General features: G+C 38.7%; 2 protein-coding genes across 2 annotated transcripts; both read left to right on the top strand.

Annotated features, from left to right (window-relative positions):
* Positions 1-1,079: 1,079 nt before the first annotated feature.
* Positions 1,080-3,448, top strand: LOC135942742 (uncharacterized). The gene is made up of 6 exons (XM_065489022.1): positions 1,080-1,390; positions 1,545-1,867; positions 2,000-2,094; positions 2,356-2,637; positions 2,690-2,918; positions 2,969-3,448. The coding sequence occupies exons 1-6, from the start codon at positions 1,207-1,209 to the stop codon at positions 3,200-3,202; spliced, it is 1,347 nt and encodes a 448-aa protein (XP_065345094.1). The 5' UTR covers positions 1,080-1,206; the 3' UTR covers positions 3,203-3,448.
* A 995-nt stretch (positions 3,449-4,443) lies between these two features.
* Positions 4,444-7,168, top strand: LOC135944344 (nose resistant to fluoxetine protein 6-like). The gene is made up of 11 exons (XM_065491202.1): positions 4,444-4,764; positions 4,819-5,087; positions 5,142-5,368; positions 5,420-5,583; positions 5,633-5,801; positions 5,852-6,051; positions 6,111-6,240; positions 6,298-6,379; positions 6,436-6,686; positions 6,751-6,880; positions 6,945-7,168. Exons 1-11 carry the CDS (start codon positions 4,463-4,465, stop codon positions 6,983-6,985), a joined length of 1,965 nt encoding a protein of 654 aa, XP_065347274.1. The 5' UTR covers positions 4,444-4,462; the 3' UTR covers positions 6,986-7,168.
* Positions 7,169-17,955: the final 10,787 nt, after the last annotated feature.

A 17,955-nucleotide genomic window follows, 5' to 3' on the forward strand; every position in this document is an offset into this window, starting at 1 on the left:
GAAGTGGAGTGGAATTATCGACATTTGATAAAGCAACACAACGCTGATTTGTGTAATTTTCGGCATCTTTAAATTTAGTCCTGTGAAACTAACAAATCTATATATACATACTTAAATAATTTATACCATGCATTAAACTGGATACCGGATATATTTCCAATTTTAATTCAAAATTCAATTATGTTCCAAATTTTTCTAAAATGTTATTGAAAGCTCCTTAAATGGACTATTGCTGTACTGCATATCAAATAAATTTCTCTGAAACCAGCAAGATCCACCTTTTCATTGAATATAATACTGCACTATATATTTATCAAAACACTGCATTACTTGGCCAATCTTCATTGCAGTCTGGTGGGTTGATTTATTATTATGAAAGATAAATATGTGCCAGGTCTGCTGTAAAAGCTCTCTTTCAACATTTAAACTGAATTTGAGGCCCCTTTCGTTTGGTGCTAGATTTTTCAGCACTGAATGTTGTGTGTTATTCATCATTTCAGCAGCGGCGGTGGCTCAGCGTTATCACTTCTCCGCATAAACAGCGCACGGTGCTCTCTTTTTACTCCTGCATGTACACACAATCCGCGCATTCTCGGTGTGTTCAGTATGTATACAAACAACTATTGCGAAATCGTGGATTTTGCTGTGTGTGTATTTATTTTGTGTCGTTCGCAAACCGCACTATGAAACCACACAACTTCCTTTGAATCTCTCATATAACGAGCAAGGAGAGCTTCTGAATATGATCTGCGTGACGAATGGCACGCTTTTGGGTGCGCACAATCTTACTAAGTGCAAAGAAGCGCGATAATGATACGCACGAAATTTTTATTAAGTATTTAAAAGATATTAAAAAAAACGCAATTAAGCAGTTAAAAATGATTTTTTTACTAGAATAATTATAGATAAAAGACATAATAATGATGAGATCATTTAGATACAAAATGCAATTTTTTAAAAATAAGTGGAGAATTCGTTGATATATAAACCAATTAACTTGTGCACCCGGCACAGTATGTATTAATCTTGTTCATATCATCAATATTTTGGACCCCAAGTTGAAGATAAAATCTTGTTGTTTATGTCACACGTGATATAGATAATATGCAATAGAATCAAAGTGATGCTGTTAGATACAAAAAAGGTCAAAATCAGCAAATAGCATCGTGCTGAGCATGCGGATCTAATCTAATCGTGAGGTGGGACATGGCACCTAATAAAAGCCCTGGAAGTGGTTATGTCGTGGTCGAGTTTAAACTTGCAGCACCGCGGCCACACTGCTCTAATTTGAGGCCACCGAGGAACTCGCAGGAGATGAGGGTATTAATTATTGCCGGTGTGCTGCTTGTAATTGCTGCAGCTGCGTATTCGCACTCCATTCCCAGAGCAGGTATTACACTCTCTTCCTTGAGAAAAATTACTTGAGCAATTTTCAGACACCTTCGTAAAATAAATTGTTGGTCGTTAACAAAAACAAAAATTCTTCAAGTGATTTTTGCCCTTTTGTACAGGAGGAAAAGTGAAACAAATTTTAATTTTTCCAGGATGTGCTATCTCCATAAATCAAAACCTGCCAGATCCACAAGCGTTGGTTATCAATCCACAGGGAACGTTTGACATTTTCGGTTTCTTCCTGCCACAGTCTGGTGACATCGTGACTTTTGACGTCGGCCAAGAGGTTCTTTTTGCCTGTCCTGGCGCCACCCTCAACGTCACAGGCACGGCGGAGCTGCTTGCTAATTGCGTGGACGGGACAACTTTCCAGCAAGCCGATGGAACACAACACGATTTTTCTCAACTTGGCTGCACCAAATTGCCGTTTCACACGTACCAAGACACTGGCAGGCTTTGCGGCAGACCTGATCAGGTATTTTTTTTTTTAATGTCATTAAGTATAGAAGAGATTAGGATCCAACACAAAATAAGCCAGAATCCTAATCTCTACTATCCTTAAATGTTGTTGTTATGATTTTTAATGATTGTAATAAAAATTTTATAGATTTATCCTATTTACGCGTTTGGTTTTGAGCTTTCTAATGGGGACTTTTACAATCTGTATGAAGTCTGCTTTGACCCAGCAAATGGGAACACAAGGTATAAAAAGACATGTTATTTAAAATGCAAACAATTTTTCAATATTTCACCTGAACACTTCAGGTGCGAAAACTAATAAATTACAAAATGGCTATCATTCTTTGCACTGATCTCTGCGAGGATAGGGGGATTTTAGTGAAATGTTTAACTTAATATCAGCACAGATAATAAAAACCATTTCTTAATTTATAATTTTCCTTTCAATGAATTTATTTTCCTGCATGTGTACGTGTATTTTTTCATTTTTGTTTTCAACTTTAGGTACTCCGTTTTTACGCAAACACCCGAAATTCGTGGCTACCAGTCCGGCTACCCACGGCCCTCTAGCTTCATTCAGGGCCCGTTCTACTACGACGGCTTCGATATTTACCAGGCGTACACGCGTGATAACCAGACAGCAACAATCGCCAACATCGTTGGCTCCATGGATTTGGCATTGCAATACGTGAATCAAAGCTTTGACAGTTCCTTTTACCTAGCGAGAGGCCATCTCGCCGCCAAAGCTGATTACGTTTATGGCGCCCATCAAAGAGCTACCTTCTGGTTAATAAAATACTACAATTCTGATGGCCCGAAAATTCATCCTGAATATTAGGTACTTGAACGTGGCCCCACAATGGCAGACCTTCAACGAAGCAAATTGGGCTCAGTTAGAGTACGACTGTCGTACCTACGCCGGACAGAGGTCCAGTCCTCTAAAGGTCTTCACAGGTACCCACGGTCAATCTGTTCTTCCCGATATTAACGGTGACCTTCAGCCTCTCTATCTGGGACTTGACCCAAACAACAACGCCATTGTCCACGTGCCTGAAATCTTTTGGAAGGTACTTGACGTACTAAATGGTGTATCTAAACTTGAAATTTTCTCCGTTAGGTGCTGTACGACCCGCAAACACAAGAAGGGGTAGCGTTTGTTGGAAGCAACAACCCGTACTTGGAAAACCCCCCTGGTTTTATCAAATGCACTGACGTATGCGACCAGCTGACGTGGCTTCTGTGGGACCCTAAAAACGTCACCTCTGGTCTCTCTTACTGCTGCGAATTCAACGAACTTGCTCAAACTGTTCTTGAAATACCTGAGTTGACTGTTTCAGGATTGCTAACGTAATTGGAAGGTCTGGTAAAAATGTTTGTGTAAATAAATCTCTAAAAGTATAAAATTTAAAAATCAAACTAAACACTCTCTTAAATTCGTGCTAGCATCTTCCTTTTTAACAATCTGTTTTTACAAATCAGACATATATATTCCACGGTAAAAAAACTTTGTAATAATTATTACATTGAAATATAATCCATCCGTCAGGTAAAATCAATAAAACGTGTTATTTTTCATATTGGCAACTGAATTGAGATAATATGGCAAAAATATTTTGAAATTAAACGAATTCAAAAGATTTGACTTTTGAACCAAGCTTTGTCAACGAACTTGGAGCGAGGTAAGGGGCACCGAGATAAAGGGTTGAGAGAGGCGCGCAGCTTGACTGACTTAAGTGGTGCAATGCAGTGCAGGCAGTATGACTAGGTGATGTTTGCTTGGTGAATATTTCATCGAGGGCCAGAGCAAACAGCAAGCCGTCGCGCTAGCGAAAGTTCAAAGCGTCAGCTCAGGCAAACATTGTCGCCAAGTAGTGTGATAGGCGAAAAATTGCATTCGTGCAAGTAATGCTCGAAGAAAAAGGTGGGCAATTTATGTGAAAAATGTATAAGCCACAATGTTTTTGCTACACAGTTACATTACAATTTTTAAACAAGAATCATATAAGAATAAAATATAAGAACAGATGAAGAAATGATAGCCATATGAAAGGAGTATTTATTTTTAACATGGTTAACACATTGTATAGCCCTATCTTCACAATTTGTATTAGTCCAATCAAATTTAGCAGGGGCTTCATAAAATTTGGGGTAAATGGATTGTCGTTTAATAGTCATATATTGTTTAAAAACTTTTCTTGTGCAGTTGTAGAAGGTATTGAGTATTTGGACTTCAGACCGTTTACATAAAAATTCAGTTTCAACTAATTTATAGACTACTCTAGATTTCATTTCTTTTTTTTTCAAAAAGCCCTTTGTCTACACAAAGGGCTTTTTTAAAGACGAGTTACGAGCTATTTAGCTATAATATATCTCGTTTTCTCTATAATAAAAATTAACCAAATCAATTTCTTCTTGCAAAAACGAAAGACTGCAGGATATTTTTAATTAATATTGATATTATATCTATTTGTTTGAAGAACATACTCCACATCATCATCATCGATTATCAAATTTGTTGAAGTGCACTTGACCCTTGCTTAAGATAAATAGCGATATTAAAAGAGCGCGTTAAGTAACATTTAGTAACGTAATTCGAGATCAGTCAACAAACATGGGGATTTTGAAAGTACTGCTCTGTCTTAATTTAGTACTTTTCCCTTTGTCTTGGGCGCAAGTTTTGACTCCACCATGCGCGGCTGATGTGGGGAGGACCTTGATAGAGGCTGCGGGAGGCGAAGAATGGGCTTTGCGAATGATCGACGCAACAAGCAAGTTCCCGGACGGAATTTTTGTCGGAAATATAGTCAGCTTTGGCCACTGGGACGAATGTGTGCAGGTGAGCAGTGGAAATGGCATCGAGGGAAAATACTGCAGGGTCGCCGCCACCTATGAAAACGCTGAGTTTTTTTACAAGTATTTTCAAATCATATTTAATTTGTAATTTCCTATTAGCGATGCACTTTTCAGATTGGAGTTGGAAAAAATAACAAAGATGCAGAGCATGAGAGCGGCTCCAGCTGGCACTGCGCTAACTTTGAAATTTGGTTTGTGTCTCCCCCAATCTTGCACCACTGACGACTTTGTGTTTGTAGCCGAGCAATTGTTACCCGTGCTGGACAATGCTACTCAGCTTTCAGTCACCGTAAACCCTGGAGAATGCAGCACACTGGAATCTGTCAATTTACCCATAGACGGCGGCACTATTGCAGCAACTGTCATTTTTTCTATGCTAATTGGTTAGCTCTTTCAAATTATTTTTAACGCGAAAAAAATAAAAAATTCTACCATAGCTTTAGTCGTGGTGGCGACTATTCTGGAACATTTTAACAAGGGCGGGACAGTTGTCAAAGCACTGAGTATGAAGACAACCTACAATGATTTGGTTCGCGTTCGCGAAGGATCGTTTGACAGCGTAAACGGATTGAAAGTTCTTAGTATGCTCTGGATTATGGTCGGGCACAGATATGATTTAGGCGCCCTGTCCACGGCATCTTCAAATATTGCTCTCGCCATTGATGTAATATTCTCAAGCTTATTTATATTTTATTTAATAAACAATTGTTTTCAGATGACGCAAAATCCGCTGTTCCAGCTGCTATCGAACGTAGGATATCTCGCAGTTGACTCTTTCTACCAAATCGGTGGCTTTCTTTTGGCATTTGGATTTTTCAGAGACATGAAGAGAGGCGCCACCTTTGATGCTTTCAAATTCTACTTATACCGTTACATTAGGTTTTATTTCCGATTGTAATTGTAAATATTACTTATTTTTTTAATTCAGGATAACTGCCCCATTGAGTATTATGATTGTCTTCTATGTAACAATCTTGCGATACATAGGCGAAGGACCAGAGTGGTATCGAATGGTGTATCTCAGATTCATTCACCCGTGTGAAACTTACTGGTGGGCGGCTATTACCTATGTTAATAACTACGTAGGCGGCCTAGAGGTGTGTTAATTTCATTATAGACTTTTGTACAAAGTTTACCAAATGGCTAGCAATGCGTGGAGCAAACCTGGTACACATCGTTGGACATGCAGATGGCTTGGCTGTCCCCTTTGCTCCTCCTGCCCATGCACTACTCACCAAGGGCTGGCAAACAGCTAGCTTTTCTCGTAGCGGCGCTGTCTTGTGCCATTCCTGCTGCTATTACTTACATTAATAATTATCCTTGGGGTCCCAACAATGTTAATTATGAGTAAGAGAGCAACTGGATTTCACTCGCTTTAACAGAAACTTATATTTAAATGCATTTAGTCACTACAGCCCGCTCATTTTCACTTATGAAGTTTACTTGCCGACGCACACCAGATGCTCACCCTATATTGCTGGAGTTATTCTTGGCTACATTATGGCCAATACTCCACGCAAGATGTACTTTAATTGGGTAAATTTTATCTTTTTATAAAATCAAACGTCCTATTTGGAATTGAATCGATCCTAGAAAACGGTTGCGTTGGGTTGGATTTTGTGCGCAGGAATCATGCTGACCGTGGTTTTCTTATTTGCCATTACATTGAAATACGGTAAGTAGTGTTGTGAGAATATTTTAACCAATTCGCATGTGACACAACGTACGCAGATTATGTTTATGAGCCCATCGCTGCAATGATTTACGGTGGATTCCACCGCTTTGCGTGGGCTGTTGGCCTCTGCTGGATCATTTTTGCATGCAGCAAAGGCATTGGCGGACCCGTCAATGCTATTCTCTCTTGGAGACTGTTCAACATTCTCGCCCCAGTGATTTACGGCGTATTTTTGGTTCACTTCATGGTCATTGCCGTGCAAGCCGGATCTAAGAGGCATCCCGATACACTTGAATATTATGACGTGGTTTGTTGAAATATAAACATGTCTGAAATGAGCAGCAATTTCATTTAAAATGAACATTTTTTAGATTCACAAGTTTCTTGGGGACATTCCGTTTTCCTTTGTTGGAGGCGCTGCACTCTATTTCGTGGTGGAGGCTCCTGTGATGGTATTCATGAGAATTATCTTCAAGAAGCAACGCCCTGCCCGCCCTGCTGGTAAATAATTCTATTGAATAATAGTTCAAAACTCGATCAGGACATTCTTTTTAAATGATACCAGGAAAAACCTCACCCGAGAAAGCAACAAAGGCTAAAGTTTGAGATGCGGTTAACTCCCACATATTACATAATTCGACCTGAAAAGAACGGTACATCAGTTAAATAAAACTGTTACCATGATTTCTTGATTGACACCCTAACGAGCAATAATTAATAAATACATTTATAAAACTGTGACGAATTGATGCTGTATATAGAATTCAATAGTTCGTATAATAAATTCCTAACAACAAAGCATACAATATTGCTATATTAATTATTACCTCCATACCTCTTGACACCGTGATTGCATACATTGGCAGACAATGCAATTCGTTGTAAAGGATTTTCCGCGACATAATTTATCAAAGGGTCGTTTGTCGCGAGATGCAACGAACAGAATAGAGATGCAGTTGTTGCTTTGTGGTGCGGTTGCTGCAGAACGACATTCTGCTTCCTCTGGAGTGTATTGCAGCACTCGTCAAGTACCCGCACTCATAAACATGCAAACATAATCTCATTAAATTGCGCAAGCGTTTCCCGTGCACATGCACAGCAACCTTCTCTTTGTCTTGTTCATTTATTTACCGGCATCGAGAGCACTCGCGGGCGCAATGGGGCAAAAACTTTGTGTACTGCACTCGTCGCTTGAGTTGCAAAATGTGGAAGAGCACACATTTCTACACTTATAGCATTGAGGATATATGCATTTAGAAAAATTACCTCATGCCAAGGACGACCTATGAAAATAAAAATATAAAAATGAACTGATGCTACCGATTTTATATCAAACTGGATTGCCAATCAAAACTAACTGCTGAATTTTCTCCTTCATAGCTTCCAAATGCAAAGCAAGATGTGGAACTGAAATGTGTATAATTAATAATTTTTTCCTAATTCTCTGGGCACTATTGTTGGTATTAGGTAAAATCAATGTAATTTTATACATTAAAAGCACTTTTTATTTTCATTTTTCGAAATTCAAAAGTTTTTTTTTTATCACTTTTATTAAAAAAGCAATAATAGTTTCATTTGTGCGGATCCCACAACAATTAACCATGATGTTTTAAAAACAGACTATCGCAAGTGTCCCAAAAAATATTTCCATTAATAATTATATTTTCAGGTTCGTTATTAAAATCTTGAAAAGAGTAAAATAATTTAAAAACAATATTGATAGAAATCGCGGTATCATAAAGTTCTGAAATTTGCATTGCGAATCAAAAATGTGTGCACCATTATCATCCCATCAAGTTGTGCACAAACCAAACTCGTGCTATATGACGAGGTGAATCTCAATTTGTCTGAGACGCTCAAAGAGCAAGGCGCGCACACACAACTCGTTCGAGTCGCTGCTCTCTTCCTTGATTCAATTACTTTATGCTAATATAATATTGAGAAATCGAAACAGCAGGAGGCACACACACAGCACTGCAAATGGAAACGGGGGGCTGCTGTTCGGCTCCACTTGCGGCTGTTGCAATTTCAGCCCTGCGCATGTTGATTTTGTCGCCCCGCGTGTTGTTTCAGCGGCAGCCTCCCGTTCCTTCCAGCGAGAGAGAGAGAGAGAGAGAGAGAGAGAGAGAGAGAGATCCTCTCTTTGATACTCGCAAGCGAGCGCCAAGCAGCGGGCGTAATTATTCAAAAGCATTGTTGTTATTGTTATCTCTGTTCGCTCGCTCGCTCGCTCCGCGTGGCAGTCTGCATGTGTTGTTTTGTCATTAATTTTGCAGCCGCCTCTGATGCCACCTCTTTTTGTCTCTCGATTATGATTACGTCCCGAATTTTAGCCCTAAAGGAAGAGAGACGCGACGACTCAATCGCGACCGCACACTCGGAGATGAATAATTACAAAGAGCTGGAGAACCGAGCTCCACAAATGGAAACTTGAGAAGCTGGAAAATTGCGTTTTATAATCTGATTAAACACATCCTCTGTGGTTAATCGATTTAAAGTTGACACTTGTGAAAATTAATTTGCCCTAGATTTTCACGTGCATTGCAACCAAGCTGCCTCACACAAATAAAGTTTTACTTTTTTAATTAATAAGAATACATTATCTTTAAGCTTGACATTTTTCTCGAAGAAGACACTCGAGGAATGTTCCAATACAGAAATTAATTCCGGACATTGTATTTCCTCGTTGCGAAGAGCGTCTTTTTAGTCTCCAACTAGTTTCGGCTTAACAATTGAAGCTCTATTTTCATGGAAATATTATAAAATTAATAAATAATTATATATCTCCACTGGTTAAATTTGCAAGGAAAAACTTTGCATCGAGGAAATACAATGTCTGTTTTTCATTACTACAAACGTAAATTTTAGTTCAAATTAATTTTAAAATGATGCAATCTTGTGACTAGATGAACTTGAGCAACACATAATAATGTGCTATATTTTTGTTCCAAAAATTTAGCTTTAAGCACTTTAAGCCAAAGTTGCAATCTTGAATGGCCGAAATTTGCTGCCATTGCATAAAAAGCGGGCCCTGATACGGAGCCACCCTGAGGCGAAACAACCCTTTGCCTTAGCCTGCACGCACGAGATGAATAGCATGTTTTACAGCATGTAGTAATAAGTCAGCTTCAATCTGATACAAGCGGTGGCAGGCGGCACTTTTTGCCTATCGAGAGGCAGCAGCTCGCTAACAAAAACTTTGGCTGCCGAGCGGGGAACAAAGGTTTCCAGCTGAGTAGAATAACATCTTGCTGCGCTGTTCGCCGACTTCGGCGTCGGCAAAGGGGTGCGAGCAGAGGGATATGGACCCTCAGGGCGTGAAGTCTGATGGAAACTCGCTCGTCGACAGATCTCTGCTACTGGAATGATGACTTTTTAATAAAACAAAAAAGCGCCGTCTTTGTTTCTGATAACAAAGGAGAAGTATTTCAACTTTTGCTCATTCATTTCCGCCGCAAATATTTAAGGAAGGCTTCGTTCTTCTTGTGTTTGCTGTCTTATCAATTGTTATTATTATTCTCTGGCCGGGAGGAAGGAAGTGTGGCTTTCCTTCATCCCCACAAGAATTTTGGCTCCGCTTTACTTTTGACATCGAAAACAAATAGTTGAAAGTAAAGAAAGTAGCAGAGGAAAATATATGAAAATACTTTTATTGTGTAAACGTAAACCCAATTTCTCCTAAGAGCTGAGTTATAGAATAAAAAATTGATAAATATTCTTTCCAATATCTATATAGTTAAAGCATCAACGTTTGCAAATAAGCCAGTTGTCAAAATGTGTCTTGATCTGAGGAGTGGAAAGGATAGATCGTTTACCAAAACATTTTTATCCTGCAAAAGAGCATTAAATCTGGAATCAAATTGCTAAAAATTGACTCTAGATTGAATTTTCATGCTTAAAACCATTTAATTGAAAAAAGGAAACAAATAATTTTTCTTCAAGACTTTTTATTTGTAATAACAAAACTTTCTAATAACCCGGCGCCATTTATCAGATTAGAAACTCATGTTTTGTGAGCTACACACTCTTCAATATCAACTTCAGACGCGTTCAGCTTTGTTCTAAGTTAAAAAGAAACAGTGCTTTTTAGTTAAACACAGCACGCTGGAGCGGAGCACTTAAGTAAAGTGAAAAACAAAAGAGTGAATTAGGGCGCTCTTGCAGCGGACGCAAGGGACCGCCGGCAGGCAGCAGAGCAAACAAAAATGACCAAAACGTAATTTGGTCCAGATGGGCCCCAGTGCAGGCAGACGCAAACTCTTTCTCATACGTGGAACCGCAACGCGCCGAGAAGGAAAATGAGTGGCGAAAATAAATAGGCGCCGCCGACTGCTGGTGTCGCACATATATTTGAACAGGACTGCCGTTTCACTATATTGGAATATGTACGTAGGTCGGAGTGCGTTTCGTTCAGCGGCAGCACGTCGACGACACGCAGACAGAGAAGGCTTCAAAGGACAGGACTGCTCCTTTGATGTCGCGGACAAGACGACACACCTGGTTACAGCTTGCGGTTGACAAATTTCGGACTCGACAAGCATAGATTAAATGGACTGCTAGGAGCGGCGAAAGCGTTCTGGGTGTCGCGCAACTAAAGCATGAGAACGACTCGTCAGCGAGCTGACTGATCAAACGGTTATTGTGCACTTTTCTTTGGTGATGATTTTTTGTGCCGCAAGTTGTGCTTAATTTCTTATTAAAAAATGCTATAAATATGTAATTGAAATTTAAAAAGTCATTGTCTGAAAAAATATATTTGGAAATTACTAGTACGTTATGAAATGGCGACGAGTAAAATTTGTATAAATAATATAATTGTTTCCAAAACGCATCTGTTAATAAACAGCGTCTTAAATAAAACGTGAATATTTTAGAAAATCAATTGTTGGTCATCGTGGGAAAGTTGTTTGGCATCAAACGTAGATTATTTTGGATACCAAATTTTTGTGTTTACCACAAACAGAGTCAAAGTTACAAATCGCCAAAAGCATCACCTTTTTCAAAAATCACAAATTTTGAACCCCTGTAAAATGTGCAATTTTTGGAATTTTCACCTAATATTTTAGGGTTCAATTTAAGTCCCCTAAGGCAACATCTCCACCGAATTTCATCAAGATCTGATGACCACTTGCCAAACAGTGGTTCATTTAATAGGGATCCTTCCTTTTGATTTTTTTTTATTATTATACTAATCAGATGTTTTATTTTTTTCCGCTTTTTTCTCTCCATTCTTTGCAAGTTTTTGGGTTATTTAATTGTTTTATTTGTATTTTTACCTCGTTATTTGCATGACAGGTTATTGAGTAGTAATCAGATACATACTGCACATAACATTTCGAATTTCTATCGTGGCAATTAGATATATGGGTTACATAATTTTCTTTTACTGACAGCTAGGCACATAGTCAGCAGGAGTAGATTCAAAGCAAAGGTAATGTTCCACTGTAACTGTAATGCCCGCTTCCTTCAGTTTCTTTTTGGCGGTTCGCTCACTGCAAGGAAAGTTGGCCTGCTTCATGACCTCCTTCAGATGGAAGTACTGTGGTTGGCGACGAACCAAGCTGACCAGGCACTGGACATCCTCAGAAGTAGTCCTTGGGTTCTTCCGCTTAAGCTTCTCTCTCTGCTGTTCTTCTTGGTAGTTGGTTACGGTGTTAGCTTTGAGGCCCACGTCACCTGCGATCTTCTCTCCACCTTGGATTTTGGCGGTGGCACCCTCTCGCTTCCCTGCTGCGCTCCTGCGGAAAACTGGATCCTTCCGTTTGGGCCTGGGTTTTTCAGCAGAGTCCTTGTCGTTGTCCAGTCCTTGAACATCCCCCATGGTGGAAGTAGAGGTCTTCAATCGGAGAGAGTAAATAACTGAGGAAATCCTGCTTATATATATAATATCTGCTAATTGATATGACAAAATCCAACTTAGTTTTTTAGCAGTTTTGAATTTAAATTTTTCTTTTATTGTAAATAAGGAATAAATTAAAATAAATAAATATATTACATATTTTAACATTTTAATAAAAAGATATATTATTATTTATTTTTTCTAAAACATAAGCAGCAAAATAAAATATAATTTTTTATTATGTTATGTGAAATTTCTAACAATTTTTAAGGAAATAAGCTTTCTGTGGTTAGCACGCATCCAGATGGCACTGCGTGCATCTAACACATAAATAAGCAATAATAATATTGCCAATGTTAATTAACTCTCATACAACTTTCATATTTATAATTAATCAATTGCCAACTTAAATACAGTTAAAACAAACAATTCTGCGCGAAACTATTTCAGCCTTGTTAAATAGCGTATTACCGGGTTATTCACAATTTGATTAAAGAGAAATCAATTTTCGCGTAAATATGTGTTACTCTAATTGGCCTTAACAATTGCACATTTCCATTCCTTACAATTAGTAACAACGAATAGGAATACTGAGACTGAGTAGCCATTACAAATGTTTTCATTATTCACTTAAAATTTTAATAAGCGAAATCAACAATTCCTGATTTCCCACTTAAGTTTATCCAACACTTAAATTATATTTTTGGAAGACCACTAACAGAAAGCAGCTTATGTTATGGAGTTTTTAATAAACCCACACACACTCGCAGGAAAAAAATGAAATTTGCATTTCATATTTTACTGCATGCTTCTTCTCCCCTTATAACTGCATATCGCTTTTTTATGTGATAACTCTCTGCAGGGGGCGAAACAATTTCCCTATTTTATTGCTCGATGTTGCCATTGCATTATTGCTCGGGGATTTTTATGCTTGGTCGTCAAAAAATGTCACGCTTTGAGAGAGGAAAAGCGGTAAATAAGAAAATAAGGTGTATATAAAAATAACGGTACCTCCTGAGAAATGGACGATGCTTAACTTTATTGTTGTCTCCTGAGATAAAATCTGCGCGCCAATAAAATCAAGGCCGAAAGTGAAGTATGATATTCATGTTTATCAATACTTGAAGGGAAACATGTTACAGCTATCACTATATATACAGATTGAATTAAAAACTAGGGGGTTTCGACGTTCGTCGCAATGTGCTAGTGGGGCACATTTTTCCACAAAAATTATGACTTGCTCTGGGAATTAATTTCGAGCTTCTCGTAAATCTCCCCTCCGAGAGCCGCTGGCTGACCCTTAGTAATTCGTTTCCCCCGCGCGATATTTCATGACGAGGATGCCAGGTAATATCAATTTGGAGCCATTTGTCGCCTATTTGAATGAATCGGTCATAAATTCGACATTGGCAATATGCGCCCGGCAAATTTTATACGTTCCTTTTATTTTCCTTCCATTTGCACGGCCGAATGAGCTGATATAGGCTGAAGGAAATAATTTATCAAAGTCGCCGCCACGCTGAAGATGACGCCCGTATTCATCATTCGCAGCCAGGGGCCTTTTAAAAAGTGTGTGCGCCCCCTTGCATCCTCACATCAGTCTCGAGGCAAAAAATATTATATGACAAGACGATGTGTCCGCCGACCATGTTAATAATGATAATCGTTCCAGCAGCGCGACGAAAAATGCCCTCTGCACTCGCTGTGCACCAATACTTTTCTCCTATCATTCTTCCTGCTGCTGTTTTTTATTTAGCTGGGCAGCTTGTTCGCCTAAACAACAGGGGGTGCAAATTGTTTATGTTGCTGCGACCGCTGCCTCGCAAAAAGTGAAAGCACTTGGCTGGAAGAAAGCCGGTTGATTAATTACTCCGACTGCTAAGAAATGGATTTTATTCACAGCACAACCGCTATAAACGTCAGTTAGTGAATTCGGCCCTAGTTAATTTTCTTTAATTAACTTTCCTACAAACCTTGATAATATTGTAGCACACAATCATTCCTGGGTCATCCTTAAAAAAGGATAAACATTTTTTGTACTCTGAATTGATCATTTGAGCTGCAGTTTTGAAATTAGCTTATACTGAAAAAGGCCATATTTTGCTCCATAGAAATCATGTAAATCTTGTTTTTCATGATTTTACGGTGAACCGATTTTGGTTTTGAGTACGTCAAAATAAAACATAATATTAAATGAAAAATGCACAATGGCAGGATTGAGTAAGAAATCGCAGCAGATGTTCTACAAAATCAAAAGTAACTTCTGGTACCATCTATTGTATTGACTTTTTTGCAAAGGGTGAATTGTAAGTAAGAGCTATTGATAGTTATGCATCCCGCGTAGCAGAGACAACCAACACCGGCTACCTACTTTTGACTTTGGTTTTCTCAAGACATTTGTAAATTTTTGCATGATTATCTTTCAAAAACGAACAGAAAATTTCCTTTTTGGATATGACTATTTACATCATTCAAATTTCGACTAAGACTTGGTTGAACTATTTATCACTTTCTTGAAATTTCATTTTTAATTTGTTAAACACAGCAAGCTCAATTTTTCTCTCTGCTCTATAGAGTGCACCATAAATCAATCACCCAATGAGCGAGTCATTCGAAAAATGAACCCGTCTCTCCTATAACAATCCCTCACTTCCACCCGGCTAGCCGTTTCTTAGAGCTCCAATAATTTATTCTAATATCCTACAGCTGCAGCATTAATCAAAATTATGCGCGACGGGTTTTTATCGAGGAAAGCGGACGAGCAAACACACATTTGATTTGATCGCCTGATAAATACGAAGCAAGAACATTAATCTCTTCCGATGAAAAAGCAGATTAGCGCGTGATTTATGCAGCACATCCCACGTTGTCATCGGACGACCTGATTTCAGCCGCTTTGAAATGCACTTTGCGCTCTAAATTTCAGCGCTGACAGTCGCGCGCGCTTTCATATACATTCTACTCTCCTTGCTGTGCACTTACTATTGTTTCAACTCATTTGAACGCGACGAAAAGAGGATGCACCGTATAGCTGTTGTTCTGACGAGCAGATTCGCTCGTTTCTTTGCCTCCTTTTGCATATTGCAAGAAGAGCTGCTTGACGGACTTCTGCCTCTTACGACTGCTTTCTGCTCCTCTCGCGCTTGAAAGCGCACTTTAGTTGCAGCGAACACCATTAACAGCGTGCTAATTTCAAAAGAATTCACTTGCGAAATTCTTTTTTCTCAAGCTTCAGTTGAGCTGCACAGTGATAAAATCATACGATTTCGATAGCCTTTCGTTGTACTATTTTTACGTTTATAGTATGTAGTAAAATATAATCATGTCATTTAATTCCATTTTTATTTTTTATTTTCTTTGACAGCTAGTAAAGATGAATTAAAAAATGTCGACAAAAATCCCCTATTCCCGTGAAAGCTATACCTTTAATTAATTTTGAGCTGCTTTCTAGTGATAAACATAAATTAATGCATCCACCCCTTTTACGACGACGTACAGGAGCGTGAATCCATAAATAAAATCTCCGCAGGCTTTGCGGAATGGAAGCGTCTCCTCGAAGGAGCAACTTTGCAGGTAATAAGTAATAATAATTTCCGTAATTACCCTCTTGCCACCTCGTGAGAGTGCGAGTTCGCCAAGGAGAGAGAGCAGAGAGAATTAATTATTCTGCAACAATGGTTTGTTTCAAAGGGCTCTTTGCGGATCGCATCTCTCAACGTGCTGAAATGTGCGTTCACTCCTGAGTGCGTTAAGAAATTTTCGTTTGCGTATGTGCGTGCTTAATTCTTAATTGAAGCACCCAATTTAAAGGGAAATATCTGAGCTTAAAAGCATATTGCTTTATATATACATATTTGAAAAGGCTTTTGGGCAAGTCTGCACGCAAATTATCGGATTAGCACTTGAACAAGGTAATGAATTGAACAAATTAATCGCACCTAGATGTAAGATTTACAATTATTGGTGTTTCTTATTTTTAAATGAGGTGCAGTTACACATTTCCTTTTTTACAATACAGTTTTTAAGTTTGAAATTGAAATCGACAGAGATATATTTTCGGTCCAACGAAATATTCAAAATGAAAGTCAAATTAAATTTCAGAATAAAGTCTTTCCCTGCTCTCGAGTAATTTGTTAGTGAAGATAAACAAAAGTCCATCCCCTTTTCCTTCGGACCCACTCTCTTTGCGAAGACTCTTTCACAAACTTTTGTGCGCACCCAGAGTGCGAAAATTTTAAAAGGGGCCTAATAGTCGCGAGAGCGGGTTATTTATTAAAGGCGGAAATGTAGCTGAGAGCCGGCGTATGAATACGAGGAAAAGTACTCATCTGCAGCACTAATGCCGCCGCCACTGTTTCTGCTGCTGCTGATGAGAACAGTTTTTCGGGACGTTTATTTAGCTGTTCACTTTTCTAACAAGGCAATGCACTTATTTAAACAACACAAAAGGCTTATGCGAGTGGCGTGCTACTGAGCGAGAAGACGAGAAGAAGCGGCGGCAAATCCGCACACGCACCCGAAGAGAGAGAGAGAGAGAGAGAGAGAGAGAGAGAGAGAGAGAGAGAGAGAGAGAGAGAGAGAGAGAGAGAGAGAGAGAATGGAAAAGTAAAGCGAGTTTAAGAGCAAGATGAAGAAGCAGGAATAAAGGGGGCGAAAGCGAACTCTTTTAATTTCGAGCCGCTCTGAATTGTAAATATTAAAAGCTACCACCGCGCTCCTTTTTATAACCCTTGAATATATTGACTGATGACGTGCGTACTTTAAGAATGAATTCGTGGCGCTCGTTCTCAATCCTGCCTCCATTTGCAGGCGGATGAAAAGCATGGGCCAATTCCCAAGACTGAAATTAGAAAAGTTACTCATGCTGAAATTTGAGAGTTATTCCAGTTTTAATTACGTCAAATTTATTCCAGTGGTGATGGGGATTTTCTTTTCCTTTCCTCTTCTAGTCTATATAGCTCGTCATCATTACTAATTTAAATTGCACGCGCGGAATCGACCCGCGGGCGTCATTGCTTTCAACCAGGAAGACAAATTGCCTCAACGACATCGCCAGCGATGCATTCGCCGCAGCTAATAATGAAATTTCGCTTCTCCAGACTATGCCTCACCAATTATTTCCAATGTGCTTTGTTTGCAAGAAGCTTATATCTCATTATTATACATTATATTACAAAAGCTGCTTGGTTTTCCATCTTCTTACTAAACCCTCATTTAATACACTGCGCCATTTCAATTCAACAGAAACGAGTAAAAATAAATTTCTCCATTTCTTTACTATACGGCTTGCAATCCAAAGGATTTCGTTCGAAAAACTATGTATTGTAATACAATTTAAACAAAACACTCTTTTTCAGTCCTGTGCGTTTTTTTTTTTTTTTTTTTTTTTTGAAAAATTAGTTCTTGTTCAACTGACTGTAGGTTTATCTTCAATGTCTTTAAATTGGCGTTTGACGCTCGCAATATATAGAATTAAGTCTCTAAAGGTTTTCCCAAAAGTTCTGGAAGTTTTATATTCATACAAAACTATTCCGTCGTCTGTAAGATAAGACTGAAGAATCCCTCTTGGGAGCCTCTCACTCCCGAAAAGCACGCCAAATCCAGGTAAACTAATCGGCAGGATAAATTATTTTCGACTCTGAGGAACTTTTTCACCCCAACCAAAACACTCTTTCCCTGGGAAAGTATCCCGATTTGTCAGATTTATTCCACGTTTGGCTTATCAGTCGCAATAAAG

This window comes from Cloeon dipterum, chromosome 4 (assembly GCF_949628265.1).
Source record: "Cloeon dipterum chromosome 4, ieCloDipt1.1, whole genome shotgun sequence".
In the NCBI taxonomy this organism is placed as follows: domain Eukaryota; kingdom Metazoa; phylum Arthropoda; class Insecta; order Ephemeroptera; family Baetidae; genus Cloeon; species Cloeon dipterum.